A 22,822-nucleotide genomic window follows, 5' to 3' on the forward strand; every position below is an offset into this window, starting at 1 on the left:
CGTCGTGGGGCTGTCGCGTGGGGCAATGGTCGAGTGGTCGACTACTGCATAAAATATTAAATTTTTTCACCTCACCAGTTCCCACCACCCTTTCCACCGACAACGGCGACAACCGCAGTATGTAATACGCTATTACGTTGGTATCGTTATTAGTTTTGTGCCGTGTAGTCCTATGGTTCATTATGTCTGTTCGGAGTTTTCGGACGTCCGATAAATGCTCAGTCAGACCAAAATAACAAATACAATAATACAAATATCCAAAATTCCGAGCAATTAACGAACTGTTACAGTGTTACGTTTCGGTAAGTCTGGCAACGTCGTCCGAGACGTTTGCCCTTTCCCCTCCTGCCGGCGCAGATCGCATCACAACCGGCGGAACCGTTAACTCACACCTCGTCCGTCCGGCGACCAGTGTTATGACTTTTATAATGTTATCAGTGTTAATGTGTTATACAACTACTTGTAAATTGTAATCCTACTGATCCTATTAAGCATTCGTTTCGTAATAGCGTGTTTCCGAATTTCTGCATTAAAAAACGGGAAAAACTATAACCTCAGTATATTTGAAAAAACCTTATTCTACCTGTTCACATGCATAATTTTTTTGTTTTCTGAAGTATAATTGTTATTTTTTTTATTATTTTATGATTTTGCATCCTTAGTACTCACAGTTTTTTTTATTATTGGAGTTGACTGAAGGTAAAGTATTCAAAGTCATATAGTATAATATAATGTATTTTTTACTGTTTAAAGATGGATACGTAGATATTTCAATGCACAATGTAGGTACTGTGGTGGCGTTAATGTGATAGTGCATGCTGTTAACCTGTTATTATATGGCAGATGCAAAGAAAAGCTTTTGCACCTCCTGTAGTAAACAGTCTTACTAAAATATATCTATTCTTTTAAATTTGTTGACATTAGTACCAGTGCTGTAGTGGAGGGTATACGATGGTATACACCGTATACTTTCTGGTTATTTCTAATAAACTCCGTATACCTGCTGATTAAGGTCGTTGTTACGAATAGGACTGTATAATATAAAATAAAATACAAACTTAGCATATAAACGATTTAGATTTATTGTCACATAAATAATTATAATAATATGCTATAATATTTAAAAAGGCTTAATGACCGATTAGTTGTTGCGGACAACAACGACGCGCAGACTGACATGACGACGATTTTGGTCTGGGGGGGGGGGGGGCGAGTGCGCTCGCTTTATGTTATGTCGCGACGATCGTCGATCGCGGCCGATCAGTCGTATACTCTCTGTTGTAATGAAATTACCAAATAATTTAAATATAAAAGTCATTAGATTATTATTAATATTGAAAAGAAATAATTTAACAAAATCGAAATCCAGACAACATTTATGGAATATTTTTCAATAAATTTATTTAGAAAAGTTTTAATTTTAATTTTCACAATTAATGTATGTGTGTTGTGTTATTTACCTACCCTCTACCAAAGTGATACCTAATGATAGTATGAATGTTTAATATTATAACTCATAGTATAACCTCTGCTTTTTTTAGGACTACAGCACTGATAGTTCCTATTTAATTATTATTATCAGGATCCCTTCTAATATTTATATTTTTAAATTTACACTGTAAAAATGTTATTCATGCTCAGTTTATCAGTGCAACAACAATGTGTCAAGAATACCTTAGTACTATTGCTCTGTTATTAATTGAAAAATGTATTTTGTCAATAGCTGATTTTAATCAGTGTCAGTGTGTTACAGTTTAGACCTTAGATTTTAGAATCTAATCAGGTATTAAAAAGTGAAAATCCATACAAGTGAAACAATCGTCTAAATATAATTTGATTTAAGATTCTGAACGGAGTGATGAATGTATTGATTTTACAATGATGTGTATTTTTTTTTTTTTGTGTGTGTGCCTACAGCATAACTAGTCGAAATAATGCTTCAATTTCAAACTTTGGGAGTAGTTTCCGATGTAAAAGTGAATATCCTTGGTGCACTATACAGGTCAAAATTAAACATTTTCCAACAGTTTTCAAAAAAATCGAGAAAAACAGGAATTTTTACACAAAATCAGTTTTTGACTAAATCAATTTTTTTATATGGTTGTAATTCAAAAACTAATCACTGTAAATACTCAAAAGTTTCACCAAATGTTTACCTTAGTGTTATCTATATACAGTTTAATTTTCAAAAATGTTTGACTTTTTTTGAGTTATTTATAGAACAATGAAATTTTCGATCTTTATGAGAACTTTTTTTTGAAGTGTCGGTAAAAAAATTTTGGATGACCAAAAAAACTTGAAAATTTAATATAAGGTTCCTTATGAGTTGTTCTTATTGTAGCTAAAAAAAATTGAAAATCGTTAGCCACAATTTTTTTTTTACAAGCGTTTATAGTTCAAATTTTTACAAAACTGTCAAAAACGCAAAAATTTGCAAGTAATTTTGAAGTTGAAAAATCATAAAAATTTTTATGTTTATAACTAAAGATTGAAAATACAACACTAAGTTTTCCATAAGCATCATTATAAGAAGAATTTTAAGTGCGTTTGAATTTTAAATATTTGTTATTATTCAAAAAGTATAAGTCGTAGATACTTGAAAATTTTACCAGTTATTTAGATTGGCATTTTCTTTACATGATTTAATTTTCAAAATTTTTGACTTTTTTTGAGATATTTATAGACAACTGAAATTTTCTATTTTTCTGAAAAATGTTCTTTGAAGTGTTGATAAATTTTTTTGGCCCAATCAAAATACTTGAAAATTTAATATAAAGTTCCTCATAAGTTATTCTTATAGTAATTAAAAAAATATAAGAATACATAGGCACAATTTTTTTTTATTAGCATTTGAAGTCAAATATTGACAAAAATTTGTCAAAACCATGAATATTTGCCAATTATTTTGTCGTTTAAAATTCATAAAATTGTTTGTATATATATCTAAGGTTAAAAAATTCAACATTTAGTTTTCCATAAGTTTTGCTTCAAATAGCTATAGAGAAAATTTTAAGCGTCATTATAAGAAAAATGTTTTGAGTTTTAAATTTTTATGAAATTGCGTAACGATAACAATTTATCCTCAAACCAAGTATATATATATCTATGATAATGTAAGGTATTATGAATTATGATTACTACATGCAATGTTTTTTGGAAAAATTGATTAACCATGCCTTATGCAAAATGCGTCCTAAATTGAAAAATAAAATATTTGTTTCAAAATAGAATATGACAATATTTAAATATAATAATATATCCTAGACTGGCAAATCATCTCTGTCAGAATCATTTTTCGTATACAATGATATCTATCATTGCATTCAAATTTAACGTACTCTAGTCAGAGGTCCATCCCACCCCCTAATGTACAGCAGAGCAGTACCCACTTACTCGCTTTTTTATATATTACCTATATGTACAACATTACAATATATTACTTTAACTGTCTTGTAGAAATAAATTGTATTTCCACGGGTAATGTACAGGCATTTGCACGCTACTAAAATCTTAAAATGTAAAAATACACAAAAAACAACCAATACAATATGTATCAAAGAAAATATAGTTTAATAATAATAACACCAATTTATACAATTAATTTAATTAAAGGATTTTAGTGCAATATTTGATTTTTTTTTCAGGCCAACTCTCAATACAGATAAAACACATTAATGTAGAATAAAATTAAATCATCTATCACAAAAATTTAAAAGAATATGGTTTTTAAAGATTTTAAATAAAGGCTATGTGTCTATTACTACATAACTGTATTCAACTTGAAAAAAAAAATTTAATTTAAATGGATATAACATATTATTTTGTTTGCAATAAATCAATAAATCCTTAAATATGACATACCCTTGAAAATATTATTCACTTTAGTTTTTAATAGGTAATTTTTTTCTCTAACACCACTCGGAAACAAAATATCATTTTATGTGAATGAATTTTGTGTATAGTCTGCTTGGTTTAGATAAAGAAAACAAACAGTGCACCTGATACCATCTTAATTGTTAACATGACCAATTTTATTATATAAGCTTTTTAATATTTAAAATTACTATAACTATAGTTTTCCAAATAAATATCAATTGGCTTATCTTACACTAATTAATTAAATAAGAAAAACTATTTACTGGTAACAAAAATAGATTTAATAATAATATAATATACAACATTATTCCACACATTTTAAAAATGTATATATAATAAATTCCTATTAAAATTAGATATTAATATCGTATGCAGTCTACTGCTGCTTAATATAATACTGAATTATTAAAAAAATGCATGGTACATCTCCATCATTGCTGCCCTTGTATTTTTCGGAACAATGGTGGCGTCTAAAAAACAAGAATGAATTTAATTGTTATTTAAGAGATATGAAATTATATTGTACCTAATTTAAATTGATTAATGCATATTTCTATATAATTTTACATTTTTTTTCAGTTAGTTTTTAATACATATACTAATTAAATTGATCTACATAATATTTTAATATATTTTTTTATATTATTAAATATTATATTGAAATTCTACATTAATAAATATATTGTATTCATTCATATTTTTAACTATGTGGTAGACGAAAAATGTGCAGTAAACCGCATATGACGTGCAGAAACAGGCGGTAGACCGCATACGGCATGAATACCTAAAATTATTCATTCACACCCATTAATCAGGCCTGTCGTGAGGACAGGCAAATAATGTATTGGTTTAAGGTGGCAAAATTAAATATGTATCATTAAAGAAAAGTGGCATTAAAAATGTTCCCTTTAGGGCATAAAATATCTAACAACAGGTCTACCTTCAGTAACCCACTTTAGACCACAGTCAGCGTTACTTTTTTTTTCTAGTAGGATCTTTTATTTTTTATTGACATTCAATTATGTCAGGTAGATCATACACTATCACAGCCTGAGGTTTGCTTAGTTCAATTTATAACTTATTTTATCACTGGCCATTGCAGCATACTACTTTTTTTTTCTAGCAATAAATATGGTAAAAAAATCTGCATTTTTTTTTTTCTTGGAGTGTCATAGCAATGAAGAAATTACTAAAGGAAATAAACCTCCGAGCTTTAAACAATTAGTTACTAAATTAACACCCATATGGAAAGTAAGTAATCTATAAATTGATTTTATAGTGTTAGTTAGGAGTGGTAAAGTTTTTTATGTAAAAATCTATATATTATTTTTAAAAAAATCAGATATTTTTAATATTATGCTTAAATCACCAATTTTATGGCAATAACATCAAATTGCTTTAGTTATAAATTGTGATTTATTATTTGATTAAAGTTTGGCCACTCCTAGTATGCTATGGGTTTTTATTAAGTTAATTTTGACAATTATTGTTTTACAGACAATGACTGATGATGAAAAAGATAAGTACAAAGTTCTTGCTCGTGAATATAATTCTACTTTAAAGAAACAACAGCATTTAAAAAAAATTAATGATGTGCAGAAAAATAGCTATGATTTTTGGAATACACAAAAATATTTGACCGAGATGTTTGAATGTATACCTAACAATGAGGGTAAGAACTATCATATTAAATTGATGCTAAGTTCTATAAATTATAATTATAACAGTCTTAACACTATAAACACAATTTCTTGGCCATATAATTTTGATTCTAATTTTTTTTTTTAACTAGGTACTTAAATACACAAATGATTAACACTAGAAAGAAATGTGTTTATTTTTTAATTTGGGATGATTCTCATTCAATTAATTTTGATTTTAATTGCCTAGTTCAGCGTTTCTTAAACATTTTTATCCATGCAACCCCTACTTTTAGCTTTTTTTAGGATTATTAGCAAATAAATTATAATATTAAGCAGAAGTATAGATTATTGAATATAGAGTTAGCTGATAGATTATTCCATATAGCTTATACATTATTACTTAATATACATGTATTTTTTTCCATAGTGGATATTTTAAAGTAATTTTCTTCAACATTTTTAAAAAATTACTTAAGCTTCGCGGAATCCTGAAGTGATGTACTCGGAGCCCCGGGGTTTCGCTGAACCTAGTTTAAGAAACACTGGCCTAATTATTGGGTCAAAATTACTAATAAAATAAAAATATATGCTAGGTACTTATCAAAAATAAATATTATTATATTGAAAACTTGTGCCAAGAAGGTTGATAATTTTAAATGTGAAGTTGGTACTACCAATTTTAGCTTGTAAAAAAAATCATAATTTTTAATCTAATGTATTCTGAATTAAAAGCTCTATAAATACATACTGTTTATATATTATAATTAAAATTACAATTTATATGCATTAATAATATATTAAATATACAGTGAATTTACCAATAATTTTTAAACTATTACTATGTGAAAGAGAAGCATCTTAAAATTTTAAAATATAATGAAACTTACTTAAAAAAAGTCTCTTCTGAAGCGAAAGCTCTTGTAATTTTTTGGTCAAGGATAAATTATTATTTTATTAAATGTAAATTAAAAGTGTGATATCAGTGTATAACATGGGATTTAACCTTTTACTTTCGTTGTAATATACCATAAGACCTGACATGAATAATTTAGGGCGTAATTTTATGGGTGAATGTTTATATTAACATTTTCTATGCACCATAGTTTTAAAAATGTTTTTATTCTTATTGAGCTATGTATAGAAATAAGAATTTGTCAATTTGTATTAGTTTTTTGTATTTTATGAACGTAAAATTTTTAATCTGTTAAAAAAAATGATAAAATTAACTGTACAGCAAAATTAAATACACTATTCAAAGGTTATTAAATCATGTGTAAGGTCCTATATTGATTCATTAATTATAATTTTCTTAGTATCTGGCAATAAACTTATACATTTTTTATAATATCTTATCAAACTAAAAAATAAAAATGAACTGATTTATTATGTTATGTATTACACTCTATATTACTATAAACAGTATTAATTAAATTGTGAATTTAAACATTTTAATTTTTCAGAATTATTAAATAAAAAGTTTATTTTACTGCACATAAATTGTCATGCTCTTGATGAAGAACAGTATTATTTTCCTGCTGAAATAGCAGCATTAGAATTTAATTTAAAACAAGGTTTATTTCGCACTTACCATCAAGTTATTGGTATTTGTAAGTATATAAAATATTATATTAGTGACACAGATTATATACATTTATATAACCTGTGGCAGTAATAATATTTATTCCTTAGCATAGAATAATATTAAAATCAAATATTTTAGCATGGATGAGTATTAAGATTTTTTATCATATGTTTTTTTAAAGTGAATGTTTCCAATATGTTATTTTATTGTATTTTACATGTAATTTGCGCCATAGCTTTATGCTTCATTTTCGAATAATACAAATGTAATCACTTAAAAATTACAATCATAGAAATTATCGTGTCTTTTCGTATTAAAAATGTATATCATATTACTGAAAATAACTGTTTACAATTTGTTATCCTAATTGATTGTGTATTTTTCACGCTTTAACCATCAAGAATTATTCATTTATATCTCAATGAAGTTTTAAAATACTTAAGTCCATTAAATGGTTAAAAAAAATGAAAACTCTTCTTTAGATATTTTTTATGACTATTTTCATAATATGATGCAGAGTAGTCACTTCCTTTTGTATTTATTTTATGCTGTTATTAAATTTAATCACTATTTAAAAAAAAAGCTAAAAAAAAAATTTAAACACCACAAAAACCAAGTTTTTCTCAAACACATTAGTTATACTTGAATATTACTATCTAGAAAATCTATTAATTAAATTCACTTATACATTTTGAATTTTTCATAGCTAAAATTTACCCAAAAGGTTTTGCTGGAGGTATGAAACAATTTTCCGACAATTTTCATCAAATTTTGTGTTATAATGAACATCCGGATGATTATAAAAAAATATTATTGGAGTTCTTAACATTTTTAAAGGTAAATACATTATTTTTTAATTTATTTGATCTAATTTTAAATGTATTTTTTTAGGATGGAATAATCAATCATACAGATTTACAAAAGGCCACATTAGACTTACCATATTTATTCACTATAGAGACAGAAGTTGGTACGAATATGATGAAAACAAAAAATAGCTTGGAAAGATTATACTCCACAGCTTTTCCGGAAGGTAAATCAATTAAATATAACATAATCAGTAAACATGTATTATCCTTTCTTACATTATACTATGCCACCACTCTACACAAAGTTTAGTCCACTACACCAATGTCCAATATATAATGTTGTCTCCATCTCACAGGTGTGTAACATACCAAATATATGCTATATATTTCATATTTTGCTTTGTTAATTTAAAAACTAGATCGGCCTATTATGAAACTTGATGATAAAATTTTTGTCTGTGTTTGTATGAGTTTTTATATGATTATTGAGTTATGAGCATTTTTAGTTAACAGTGTTAACAGTTTATTGAATACACAAAACTTGCTAAAAGATTTAACTTGAGCAAAAAAAAAAAAATCCACATATAAACAGAAAATATGCTTAGCAACAAGTTTCATAATAAACATTGATTTATTCTAATTTTTAAACTAAACAAGTTTAAAGAGCTAAATAAAATTTGGGGAGCGTAAATTTGGTATGTTACAGTTAAACACTTCTAACACAGAGACAACAAATACCTCTGTAACTTCCTTTTATACAACTGTTGAACCTGTAACATAATCTCCAGTGTTTTAAAGAATTTAATGTTACACTATTTATGCTTTAAAAACTATGTAAGCTACAATCTTTAAATTTTAATTTTGAGATCCATTCGATCTTATTATTAAAGTTTAAAATAATGCAAGCCATAGTTTCCTAAAATTGTACTGTTACCAGTAAGTTATAATAATATATGAACATAATAGTGCATTTAAATTAGGGGTCAGGAACCTTTTTGTAGGAAAGAGCCATTCTTTTTTTAAATTACTAAACCATGATGTCCAGAGAACTGCACTGATTATTTGGTTCAGGAACTAAGCAACCTTTCTTTGTTGTAGTTGTAGTATTTTTTAAGTAAAATTTATATACAGGGTGTTTCTGAAATGGTTGAGGTAACTATATAGTATATAGTTATCCTCAATGTGATGACCCAATGAAGATTTTTTTTCAATCTTCAAAATCTGGGTTTATTCATCTTATTTTTAGAACATTATATTGAATGACAACCCAAGTTGTATTTTTTGCAAAATTCTCATACGAATCAAGATGTCACATTATTTTTAAGCTGATCACGCGTTTTTCACGCTCCAATCACCGACTAAAAATAATAATGGTGTGATAGTTATTTAATGTAATTTAACATACATGATTAATTAGTGCATTATTTTACATTGTAAACTAATAAAAATGATAAAATAATAACAAAACTAGTGTTAACATAGTTGTAAATGACCAAATTTAAGTTAGGTATGTGTTTTATAGATGTACAGGTAATAAAATATGGTAACTTGTATCCACAATGTCATAAGTCATAAGTTAGAGATAAATGAAACTAACTATTTGTGTTCCTATTTATACTGAAATTCCCGTTTTTGGATATCGCAGTAACATAATTATTTTGACTCGATAAGATAAACATTTCATTTTGCACTTAGGTAAATGACAACAAATAACTATCAACAATATTTATCTTGCAATTTTCTCATACGAATCGATGTGTCACACCATTTTTTTTTAGTTGGCAATTTGAGGGTGAAAAACGCGCGATAAGCGTAAAAATAACGTAACACTTTGATTCGTAAGAGAATTTAGCAAAAAATATAACCTGCTTGTTAATTTTCACATTTAAGATAATGTTCTAAAAATAAGGTGAATAAACCCAGATTTTGAAGATTGAAAAATAATTTTAAAAAAACCTTCATTGGGTCATCACACTGATATACTAGTTACCTCAACCATTTCAGAAACACCCTGTATATTGATGCATTTTAATTTTCAAAGAGTCACATACAGTCCTGGAGCCTCTAAACTCTAGAAAATTAAATCACGTTAATATTTTGGATTTAATAGTTTGTCTGGAGTATTAAAACGGTTAAGAAATACATGAATGCATAAATATAGTTTAGGTAGAAAAAAAGAATTTACATAACACTAATTTATTAAATTTTTGATGTTGATTTGAAGGGTTATTATACAAATGATGATTTAACCACAAATGTTTTAAACAGCAAAACAAATTATATTTAATTTAATTGTAGCTTAATTTAACCATATAAAACTATTGACATACTTATTTGTATATAGTTGATGCTGAACGTTGTAAGTCAATATTCAAAGTGGGAAGTACTGAGAAATTATTATTTGAAATCCAAAAAAAATTCAATCTTCACTTGGATCCAAAAAATTTTGGACAAGGAATCTCAGTTCATGATATTTTAGAATCTGATATGTTTGGATATGGTCTCGGTTGTGAGGTAATTTTATCATGAGCTAGTATATTAAATGATCTACAATATCTTAATAAGTATGTCTATTTTTTATTTAAATTTATTTTGATCCACAGTTTTAAGCTAATTACAAATAATTATTTTATTATTAAGTAATATGTTTATAAATTTACATTTTATTATGAGGTATGGAATCATAAAATAGTTTCTTTCACTTTCGATAAAAACCATAAAACATGTATTGCCAAAAAGTTTGTATACTACAATATTCAGCATCCTGTACTTATTTTAGAATTCTATCTTGTGGAAAACTTATGATCCAATAATCAAATTTTATGTCCAGCAAACAGAATTCAAAACAATGTTAGAGTACTGTGTAATATAGGTAATACTTAATTATACAATATATCCTATTTTTGCAGACAAAACTCACACGGTATATGTTTTGATCAATATTCATATAATTATTTGTTTTTTACAAAAAAAAAAACTTTATAATGGTTACTCACATCAGTGCCGGATTTAACCATTATGTTGCCTTAAGCACAAAATAAATTGCCTCTTTTTAATATAAATATTTTTCTAGTCTAAAAAATGTTATTAAATCATACAATTATTGTTTTTTCTTTATTACTTAAAATTTTAATGATGAAAAACAAAAAAAAACAGCTGTTATAAAAATGCATACATATACATTCATATAAAAAATTTAACTATAAAAAATATGATATAAAATATAATGATAAAAAACATGGTAGTAATAAATACTTAAATAGTTAATTATTATATTCAAAATTAAATAGTTAATGTCTAGTACTCATCGGCTTTCTGCGCGACTTTTGAGTCGCAAAATCATCTATTATGTCATCGAAGTCCATTTTGTTCACTAGTTCAGTTTCAATTGCCAATAAACTCAATGAATTTAGTTTATCTCCTTCCATACTTGCTCTCAAATAATTTTTTACACGTTTTAACGTAGAAAAAGACCTCTTAGCTGAACAATTAGTTATTGCCATACATAAAAGCATACGTAGAGCAATATCTACGTTAGGAAAAACTGTATCTAAATTATTACCGTGTAAGTGTATTGATAACTCCATCAATATTTGTATTCATACTTTGAAGATATGCTCGAAAATGAACACATTCACAAGCGAATGATTTTTCTAAATCATTGCTGTAAAATTCTTGAAGCTTATTAGCTTTTTGAGTTATTTCTTCTGGTGAAAGTAGTATTAAATTAGTCAAAAAGTCATATTTGTCAAATTTATTAGTATAAGCAGCGCATCTTTTTTCAAGTTCACTCTTCACACGGTCCAGTATGGTAAAATATGTTTCTATTCTTAACTTATCACTTCCAGTCATATGAACTTCATTTTCTCTTGTCTCGTCTGCTTGAAGTTTGCGTTTTTTAGTCCTTACTTTATCAAACTCGTACTCTTCACTCTTTATTTTTTTTTGGCAAAATTACATATTCATTAAAACATTTATAATTTAGAATAGATGTTATGAAGCTAATTAATGATTTTTAGAGTTTGACAACTATCCCCAAATCTATGTTTACTTTTTGAAGCTCTTTACTTGTGCTATTAAAACGCTCCAAATTGCATTCCAAAATGTCATAAAAACTGTTTCAAAACGGTCAAGTTGACGTCTTAAGCCAGCTGCCTCCACAACGCATCGTCGCCTTTTCAAAATCATCTTCTTCTAATAAACTTAAACTTCTCATAATACCGTCATAGTTTTGATATAAGCTGTCACAAGCTTCATGCCGAGCAGACCACCTAGTTCCATCTGCTCTTTTGACAACTTTTTTACTGAGCGTTAGGCTGGACTTTAAAATATCCCATCGTCTAGTAGATGCAGAAAAAAAAGAATAAAGATGTTGAATAGTGTTAAAAACGATAATCCTTTCACGCATTCATATACACAATTCCCAACCAAATTTAGCGAGTGAGTAGCACATGGTACGTAATACACGTAAGGATTTTTTTTTACTATCCTTGCCTGTAAACCCGAGTAAATTCCCGACATATTGGCGGTGTTGTCGTACGACTGACCCCTGCTGTTGTTTATGTCAATATATCATGTTTAGTTAAAAAAGACAATACGGCCGTTTCAAGTGTTTCAGACTTATGCCCAATATTTGGTAAAAAAAACACATAGCTATATAATAGAGCGATAAACTCTATGATTATGAAATTAAAAAACATAAAATACAAATATTACCACAATCTCGTTGGTCTAAAAACATTTTATAATAAGTTGCATTTATTTTAGTAAAAATGTAATATTAAAAATTATTTGCTGCCCTTGAGAAATTGCAGCCCTAAGCACTAGCTTATAGTGTTTACTGGTAAATACGGCACTGACTCACATTAAACACATCAGTGACCTGAGTATAGATACATTCAAAATCTACCATACAGCAAAGTAAATTCCCCAATTTGTTTTTTTTAATTAAATGTTTTATTTATAGTACCACGAGTCAAAAGATATTTCAAACAAATGTTCCAAAGCTCGCATTTTTCAATGGATGTCAAATATTTGCAAGTACATAGGTTCTAATACTGATTTAAAACTTATACCTGGCAAACACATTGCAGTTCAATTAAAAAATGGTTCAAAATTGGTAAATATGGCTTATTGTTTATTACTTTATACACCATGTATTTAAAAATATCAATTATTTACTATCATATTTTATTGTTTGTTTAAGATAATTGAAAATGCACATTTGCCTCTGTCAAAAGATGATCTAAATATATAGACAGACTATTTCCATTGATGATATATTGAACAACTCAAAAATTCATCTATTCTTCCACAAACGCAACTAAGTAATATAATTAATTTTAATAGTACATACAATATACTATTTTATACTGATTCATTTTAAATAATAGTTTTATTTTGGTATAACAAAAGGAAATGCTTACATCTAGGTGTTAATTCAAGTAATGTACCTACTATTCACAATATAGATACCTACTATATATTTTATGGTCTTAACTGTATTAATATTTCAAGAATTAAAAAAAACGTGGGTCTTGCCACCATTTTAATTTTTTATTATTATTTTCTATTATTTGGTATAATAGAAATGTAATTATAAAAAATGAGAACACCAATTAGCTATTTTTAATACCATATATATATTATTATTATTATCATCTAATAACATGTATATCGTTTATTTGTTATGCATTTTTGCATTTATACTTTTCATTTCCACTAATCAGTTATGAAATATAACAGTTTTTAAATTTTTATGTTGAAGATGCTTATGGTAACATATTTTCTATAGTTCAGCATTTGCTATTATTTAGCCTGGCGGTTGGCAAATAAAAGCCATACTTTTATTATCAGGATCAGCTACAGCATAACATTTATGCTGCAGTATAGGATATATATTACTAATACTTTGCCAATTTATTATAAAAAGTTAAATTTTGTGACCATACTACTGATGATAACTATTTACTTAATACCTTAGATAATTATTTATTCACTATTTGGCTCTTGATTGATAAAAATGTACAATAGTTAATATTAATGATTTAATAATAATATTGATAGTTTAAAAAAAAAAATACTTATTTTTAAAAACACTATAGATGGTTATTCTTATTTCTAGGTTTGAAAAATTTACATTTTTGTGCTTAATGATACATACAGACAGTATGGTACATACAGCAAACCATATTATATTAATGCGAGGATGTGCCACAAAACTGGAACATCAATGAATCTAATAAAATAATTAGAAAAAAATTAGTAAAATTTTGTTAGTTAAAATATAAATAAACAAAAAAAAAATTGTCACATAAATAATTAATAATTGTTTATATTGCTCTATAACAATACCTAATACACAAGAAAAATCCAAATTCAAAAAGCTATGACTTGTATTATTAAAGGTATAATAACACGGTGTGGTTACATGTGATATGGAATTGGAAATATAATTTTTTACAATTTTTTTTTATATATACCAATTATCTACATGTTTACTGTACCACATGAGAATATGTTAACAGACAACTAAGTCCTTGAATTTTTATGAACAACATAATTATTATTGGTGAAATTGTAATGATAAATTTATGATTATTCATTTAATAATATTATAATAATAAACAGATTAAAGTTAGGTAATATTCACAAATATGAATTTGTGAAAATGTGGTATGTTATACATAAAATGAATACACATAAGTTGAATTTAATTTAAGTAAAACTACAAAAATTCAAAATTATTCTTTCAAATAATAATTAAATGTATTTAGTACCAATCAGCAATCGTTATTTTACCTAATAATGAAGTCTGCATTTTGTTAAGGGGATGTCAGTGCACTATTTGTTTTCTCTCTCTGAATTCACGCTCAACATAGACAAAACGTATTTAGTATTTACGCTGAATCATTTTTTCTATGTGTTCAAGTCATCTTAGAGTAAAATCGCCCATTACAAAAAAGATAGAAAATAATACTTTTTAGGGAATGATATATCGATTTGTCTAAATATTGATTCAAAACAATTTAAACATCATTTAATTTGATCTATTATTTAATTACGTATACAATAAAGTATATTGTAAATCATTATATTTTTATTTCTGAAACATTTCATTACTAATTTCCAATTTGTGTTATGTAATAGTTAACTCTTCAATTTTTCGAGCTTCCCATTCTAACCATAAAGAAAATAACATAGTTTGAACAATAGTATTCTAAATAATTACATATTTTAATTTTGGTTTAAAATTTGATTTGTAATTTAATGTGATAGTTACCTAACTATGTAGTATTGAAAGTATTGAAATAATTATAATTATTTTTTTTTCTTATTACTCTTATAAATTAAAGAATATCAAACAATATTTTGATAGTAATATAAAAATCTGACCATTTGATTTTAATATAAAACCAGCTATCTAAATTATGTTTTCTATAATAAATTAAAATAAATATGAGAATTTAATAATAAGTCATTATCATCTCTGCTTGAGGCTACATAATAAAATAATGTGTTTGGTACAAACAGGATTACTGTTTCAATAATATTTAATCCTAATTATAAATAACAAGACCAAGATTAAATAAATTGTTTTGAATTGATATTATTATATTATTATTTAATATTTATTATTGAATGCATTTTTTTAGTATTCTTGAAACTAAAGATATTCTTGATTACAAAAGATCATTCCACACATTATTATTTAAAATTTTTATTATTCTAAATATTCATTTAAATTGCCTACACTAAACCCCTTGAAATGCTAGTGTATGAGACGTCCTCTTAGTAAATCATAAACTGAATTAAATTCAATGATCAACAAATCAATTATAAGTGCTAAAAAAATTATTTTATTGTTGTTGAAATAAAATGTATTAAATTACAGGTACTTAAATTCTTGAATTGTTTACATCATTAGCTCATGTTAATCAAAATACAAGCACTGGAACTATTGATGCTTGAAGAAGTTAATTTCATAATTTGGTATTCAAAATTTTAATTTACAAATTAATCATTTATAGTTATCTAGTACCTAGTTTTTCAAGTCTATTAAAAATTAAAAATTAAACATATAATGTAATGTATAGTTTAGAGTAACAAATCCCAGCCACACATACATTAAGTGTTCCAAACCAACCGTTTCCCCTTACAAAATAGCTAATAACCATAGTCACCGGATACCAAAAGTACTTACGATCATATTAAATACAACAACTCTTAATCGAAAATCTAATGTTTATCTTGCGCACTAAATATTACATATGCCACGGAACGAAATAAACAATTATCGTCGCAGCGTCGCCTACTATGGGAATTAATTGATATTCTGTTTTAAATAAAAACTTAATTTAAAAATAATATTATTAATATATTATAATATAACGATTGTCAATTTCACTGTTATTTCTTTTTTCATAATACCACAATATAAATGTATATGTTACGGGCAAAAGTCGAAATCGGGCAAACCTCAGAAATGCCCGGGCAAAACGCGAATTGCCCACAATCCTTGGGCAAAATGTCATATTTCGGCTTTTGACCGGGCAAACCTAGTTATGACCAACCTCATTTGGGCAAAACTGTATACTGACTTTTATCGTAAGGGCAATAACCTAACCTAACCGAAGTGTATTAAATACGTTCGCTAAAATTTAATACAAATAGTAATTTTTATCGTATGATATTATTACGATTATAGATGACCACGCGTATCTTGTTAATTTATCGCTGTTATTGTATTTTATCAACTCGTTATATTAAATAGGTACACAAAATACACCTTATCTAAATGGTACAATATTGTACTGTAGTTCGTATTTTTGTGAGCTTATATTAGTACGTCTTTAGCAATGGCTAACGAAATGCGTGTGTCTGATTTTAAAACTAAATTTGAATTAAAACTTAAAGAAATTACAAAAAGTGAATGTAGTGCTCTAATAAGTGATACAAGATACGATGAACTCATAAAAGATGTAGAACAAGCGAAGGTCAATTCAAAGAAAACAACGAGCGAATACAGGAGACTAAATAGATTTGACGTACTCACAATCGGTGAGTCTAAAAAGTTAATTGTTCCACCAAGTAAAACCAATGGTGACATTATTTATTTTGTAAAATGCAATGAAATGTTCGATATATTGCACATGGCTCATATAAATTGTGGTCATGGCGGTCGAAACCGAATGGAGCAATCAATAAAACAAAAATACAAAAATATTACCAGGGATATAATTTTATTATATTATTATATATATTATAAAATATTTTGTGTAGTTCTAAATGCCATGGTTCTAATATGTGCAGCAACAAATAAACAAAAATATTATTTTTTTATTATTATTTAAATGTATTCAATTATATCTGTAGAATATTTTGTGATTATTATTTTTTGGTATTTAAAATTAGTGAAGTTATTTAAGACGTTACAGTTTGGCCCTAATGAAGTTTAAATGTATTAATATTTTTAATTATTTATTTTAACATTATAAGAGTAGGTACCTAATATTATTATATGTTAATTTTTACACGAGTACTTAATATCATTATATTTGTATTATTATTTAAGTGTATTCTATTGTTGTTCAATAATATTTATTTTACAATTATTTTTTATATTTACCTTACGATAAAAGTCAGTATACAGTTTTGCCCAAATGAGGTTGGTCATAACTAGGTTTGCCCGGTCAAAAGCCGAAATATGACATTTTGCCCAAGGATTGTGGGCAATTCGCGTTTTGCCCGGGCATTTCTGAGGTTTGCCCGATTTCGACTTTTGCCCGTAACATATACGCCAGGCAGTATGGTAGGTAACGAACGTCGTCGCTGCCGACGATGACACAGCAGTAGGTATTTTATACTACTATATATATTACTTTATGCATTTATACACATTTTTAAAATTCTGTAAATACTATTTTGAATTTTTATTCAAATATGATATCAACATTTTAAAAAAATCACCAACTTAACAATTCACAAAAAAAAGTGGTTTGTACCACTCTGTGACACTCCTGAAAAATGGCACCTAAACAAAATCTAGATAATTTAATATAATATGATGATTGGTCATTAAGTGTTTGTATTGTTTACTTGATAATTCAAAAAATGTATTTATTATAAAAGAAAAACATTGGTATAATATGAGCGTGCTTGGTGAATCGCCCTATATATATAGTCATTAGTCAACACTGCAAGCTATTATAGTGCTGTTGTATATACATATATATGTATATGTATATATTATTTTCATAGCAGTTATATAATATATAATTATATACATTATAATATGTTTACTGTATAGCCACAGATTGTATACAATCTATAACCTAGCCGTAGCCGGCAAGTATGTTTATGATTTTGTGTATGTAAGTATATCAACAAGTGAACTGCGTAGTTACCTGTGTATATTAAGGAGTAGCAAACTCGTGAGAGTAAAATGGACAGACGCAAAAATATTGATTTGTAGTAACGCGTCTTCGAAATACTGTATATAGTTATAATATATCTAACCAACATCACTAACGTCTATCGCTAATAACGACAAACACTGTTTAGTGACACCTATTGTTATAATAACATAATATATTATAATATAAAATCATTTTGCATAATGTTGGTCTTCATTTGGGATTAACTAACTATTAAGTGAGATATATAAATGAGGTTCAAGTCACTGCGACACTGCAGTTGTACTATAAATATGAAATAGGATTTTTTCATATCGTAGATTTTTTTTAGATCCTAAAAATTCATACCTTAAATAACTAATTTTTCCATTTTAATTGCTTGTTTTTGGAAAAAAAAAATTACAAATTTTCTGTTTTAAACAAAACTGGTACATTTTAATATTGTATCATAACTTTTTTGTAGGTAATTTAAATGTTTATGCCGCATGATTTCTTTCAAACAACAAAATACCTCATATTATATAGATTCTTATTTTTAAATTTATAATTATGTACACTAATCTATACGTATATACATAAATGTTTGTAAATAGGTAATTTTTTTATAAGTTTAAAACAACGAGAAATTACAAAGAGGGTGGCACTCGGTAGTCAGTAGTAAGTAGTACCTACCTGACAATTTATAACCTAAAAACATTTTTTTATGAAGTTTATATTTTATCTTCTTTTTTCATAACATTCCTGTATTTTAAACATTGTAGGTATTATGCATAATATTATTTATTGATCTACATTTAACTATCATTTATTGCGAGTTTACTTTGCATAAAATTGATAATATTGGCATTTTTAATGCATATTTTGTGTACAATTAGTACATTAAATGTTCACAGCTCGGCAAATAAAATACGCAGGAGGTAGGTACTTGGTTTTTCCATTCCGGTTGAAATTTTTCGAAAATCCATAACAGCGTGATTCTATAGATTCACTCCGGGCCACGGTCCCTGCAACTTGCAGGGTGCAAGAACGTAACAACGATATGTATAGGTACTTATATATTACATAATAAATAATAATCATATTATATATTTATACATATATATTATATATATCGATTTTCAGTAGGTACACATAATAACATAATAATATAATTTCGTACAACGTCAAATGATGGATGACGAGGGTGCGGTGACTGCGACGGTGAAAGAGTGATGTTGGTCCTGCACTCCTGCTAGAGTGAAAAGGGTGGGTAAGTGGTTTGGCTGCGTAAACCTTGGGGGGGGGGAGAGTTTTTCGACACAACTATGTAGTATTGAAATATTTTTGACGATAATGATGTAGCCACGCGCAAGCTGTGTAGGTACTATATCAAATAAATATGCCCAAGGTGAAAAGTGGTGGTGCTCAACAAACATCGTATTTTGTCGATCGAAAACTGTATAATACTATTGAGCTTTTTAATTCCTCAGCTGAATTAGCATCATGAAAAATTATAAAATATATTATGGCTAATAATTATATTTTCTACTAATTTAAAATGTATTTCACTTATAAAATTTTTAATTAATAAAATAAATGGTTGATATCAATGATATCTAGGCATTTAGCAATTCTGCAGAGTAAAGAGATGATATATAATATTGTGTCTGTTTTATTTTCCGAAACCGATAATTATTTTAATGTTTATAATTTATAATTTGAATAAGTACCTGTTAATACTTGTATTTCATGTCCAATACAATTTTTCCAATGGCTTTTTTTTATAACATTGTCCATTCACTTTGGATGTGAAATCATAAAGTCCTACACGAGAGAGAATACCATCTTAATGAGTTTTTCATGATGATTTGAACAATAAGTATAGGTAGTCGAAATAATGCTTCGGTTTTTAACTTCCGTAGGTGTGGTAAAGTGAACTTAGTTGATGTATTCAAAAGATCATTTTTTCGTATTAGTTCATTGAAAGGACCTCATCAATCTCTATCAATGTCTTTTAATTTGGGAAGGATTACTCCCTGCAGTAGAGTGGGCCCGGTGGACCACGACGGCCAGGACGGAACAATCGAAACGAAAGCAGAAGAAACATTACGAAGTAATATTTTTTGCACTTTGTCAGATTTAAACTGATGAATGCCTGCGTCATGACCAGCTGTATGAGGTGTGACCATTGCACCACACTGAAGATCAGAATTGAACATTTTAAGTAGGTAGTTTTTTTTTTTAAAACGTCGAAAAAAAATTAAACAATTAAATCGGTTTACGCAGAAACGTTTTTCGTTTACAATGATCTAAGATCATTGAATTCAAATTTATCACATTCATTTTAGTAACCCATTTGACAACATTACTAATGTGTACCTACTGTATAGCAAAGTGGTAAAAACTTATAGCCTTGCCGAGGTACATTCGATACCTACATTCTACAGTAGAGTGACTTCCCAGTTTTTTTTGATTGAGTCCACATTTACTGGAAAATAGCTAATATATTTATCAATGCACACAAAGTTCAAAAACTATCTATTGTAACTAATTTTTCTGTACAAGCTATTCCTCTGAAGTGAAAAATCCTCAAAATCATTGTCTCCGGCTAATTTAAAATTACGATTACTGATATTAATGGTAAAACTGTAATCAATCCGATTGAAAAACAACATATAACTTATAAGTATATAAATTAAGACGCAGTGGTGGTTTTTAGAGGGACGAAGGGGGCACTCGCCCCCCTTGATGTTTTATAAAAATCGCCACTATTAAGACGTTGAACACAATAGGCGGATATTTGGTTTCATCTGTGGGGGCGCTTAACATTTTTGTCTTATTCATTAGCGGAAACAAATATTTTTAGTCACTTCCGACGCTTCCACCTACTAACTGTAGTGGCTACTCCTACTTGATTTTAGCTGAGGCACCAAATATATATATATATATATAGGTAATAGGAACAAAAAATAAATAAAATATTGAATAGCTACTAAATAATTTTTATTTTTATTGTATATATCTATTTTTTTGTGCAAATGTATTAACAATTGTTTCAGTATTAATAGATTTAGAAATTTCTTTTTCAATATATAATATTGAGGTGTTGTTGAACCTTTCCTGCAGCATAGAAGTTCGAAGCCAAGTTTTTATATTCTACGCATGGCCGAAAAACTCCTTTCACAAGTGGAGGAACTTATAGGAATTGTTAAAGCAACTTGAAATAGTTTATATGAATTAGGGAAAATCTGTTTTGTTAAAACCTTTTTCATATCATTTAAAGTTATATAATTTTCATCAGTAGACTACAATATAAAATTCTTTGCCACTTCTATTTCTGACTGTAATACATCTTTAGATACATTCATCAAATCCTGAAAAATATACAAAGTACAGGTTCACTTTTAATAAAACTAGAAAACTAGAGCATAGGTAAGTAAAAATTAATTTTCAGAAACCGATACGATACTTACTTTATAATGATCTACAAATAAAAGACTTTCCTCAAAGTTTAATTGAAAAAATTGATCAACACCTGTAGCCATTTGGAGGCTTTCAGTAGAAAATCTTTTTTTCAGATTTATCAAGATAGCATCAAATACAGGAAAGAAAGTATTTTTTTTTTTAAATAATCTTCAATGGTTTCAATGGTGTCATTAATATTTTGTTCAGTACTAGTGGTTAAGTAGTATCAAAATGTTTAAGATTGTGTGGCTATTGTCTTTTTCTTTTGCATCCTAGTTAAGTAAATATTAACTTAAAATTATTATAATTATAAATAAATATAATATGTTTATTAAGTCTTACCTATAGATGGCGTTTGTATTGATATTTCATTGTCTTTAGCAAAGATTTATATTTCACACCAAAGCTTAGAAAAATACTCTGTTGTTCTAGAATTTTTAAAAGTCATCATCACACCTTCAATAATATTTTTAGAATCCCCTAAAGTTGCATTTTTTTATTGAAATTTGTTAGAAACAATATTAATATTAATTAATACTTTATGTAAGATAAATAAATAAACTATAAATCGTCCACTTTTTAAATTAGTTAATATACCTATAATAAAAATATTGGAATTTAAATACTTTGAATCATTAATTATTACTTATTATATTATACCAATTGCTTCATTTACTTCTCTAGTTCTCTATCATCTTCATTTTCAATTTCGTCTTCTAAAGCTTGAATAATTGCTTTATAACTGTTTTTAACATACTCTATATTTCGATAACGGCAATTCCATCTAGTGTCACTATAAATCTAATCATTGTCGTATGTTTTATTCCTAGTTTAGTTTGAATCTCAGTAAATTTTTGATTTTTTGACGGATGAGAAAAATGTACGTAGGTACCTACAGGGATTCTAAAGTGTTGAACATATGCCTTGTTTCCTAATATTAATATAAGTAATAAATAAAATCATGAAGATCTAAGATGTGTATAAATATTCATTAGCTTTACATATTTACACATATCAATTACAATAAGGTTCATTTTATGAGCCATACAGTGG

At 27.0% G+C, this 22,822-nt stretch overlaps 1 protein-coding gene, 1 long non-coding RNA gene and 1 pseudogene across 4 annotated transcripts in view; 2 read left to right on the top strand and 1 right to left on the bottom strand.

The window, feature by feature from the left end:
* The first annotated feature begins 138 nt into the window (after positions 1–138).
* LOC107166238 (protein maelstrom 2-like) overlaps positions 139–22,822 on the top strand; it is a 28,532-nt gene continuing 5,848 nt past the window's right edge. Inside the window, exons 1-10 of one of the 3 annotated variants that reach the window (XM_089217524.1) lie at positions 139–699; positions 5,000–5,127; positions 5,374–5,548; positions 6,980–7,126; positions 7,808–7,938; positions 7,993–8,134; positions 10,255–10,424; positions 12,877–13,029; positions 13,117–13,237; positions 14,035–14,238. In XM_089217524.1, coding sequence (XP_089073650.1) covers positions 5,008–5,127; positions 5,374–5,548; positions 6,980–7,126; positions 7,808–7,938; positions 7,993–8,134; positions 10,255–10,424; positions 12,877–13,029; positions 13,117–13,167 — 1,089 coding nt within the window. In that variant the 5' untranslated portion in view covers positions 139–699; positions 5,000–5,007 and the 3' untranslated portion in view covers positions 13,168–13,237; positions 14,035–14,238. Of the gene's footprint in view, positions 700–4,999; positions 5,128–5,373; positions 5,549–6,979; positions 7,127–7,807; positions 7,939–7,992; positions 8,135–10,254; positions 10,425–12,876; positions 13,030–13,116; positions 13,238–14,034; positions 14,239–22,822 lie in introns of those variants that run through there. The other 2 variants (XM_089217525.1, XM_089217526.1) reach the window with 2 other exon arrangements.
* LOC149061264 (uncharacterized) lies at positions 15,447–17,444 on the top strand. Its single transcript, XR_016189514.1, has 2 exons — positions 15,447–16,906; positions 17,330–17,444. It is a non-coding gene; the product is annotated as an uncharacterized LOC149061264 (long non-coding RNA).
* On the bottom strand, positions 21,314–21,849 carry LOC149061265 (zinc finger MYM-type protein 1-like; annotated as a pseudogene).

The sequence above is a fragment of the Diuraphis noxia genome, unplaced genomic scaffold (genome assembly GCF_037042655.1).
Source record: "Diuraphis noxia isolate RWA-SAM2 unplaced genomic scaffold, SU_Dnox_SAM2 contig0001, whole genome shotgun sequence".
Lineage (NCBI taxonomy): Eukaryota > Metazoa > Arthropoda > Insecta > Hemiptera > Aphididae > Diuraphis > Diuraphis noxia.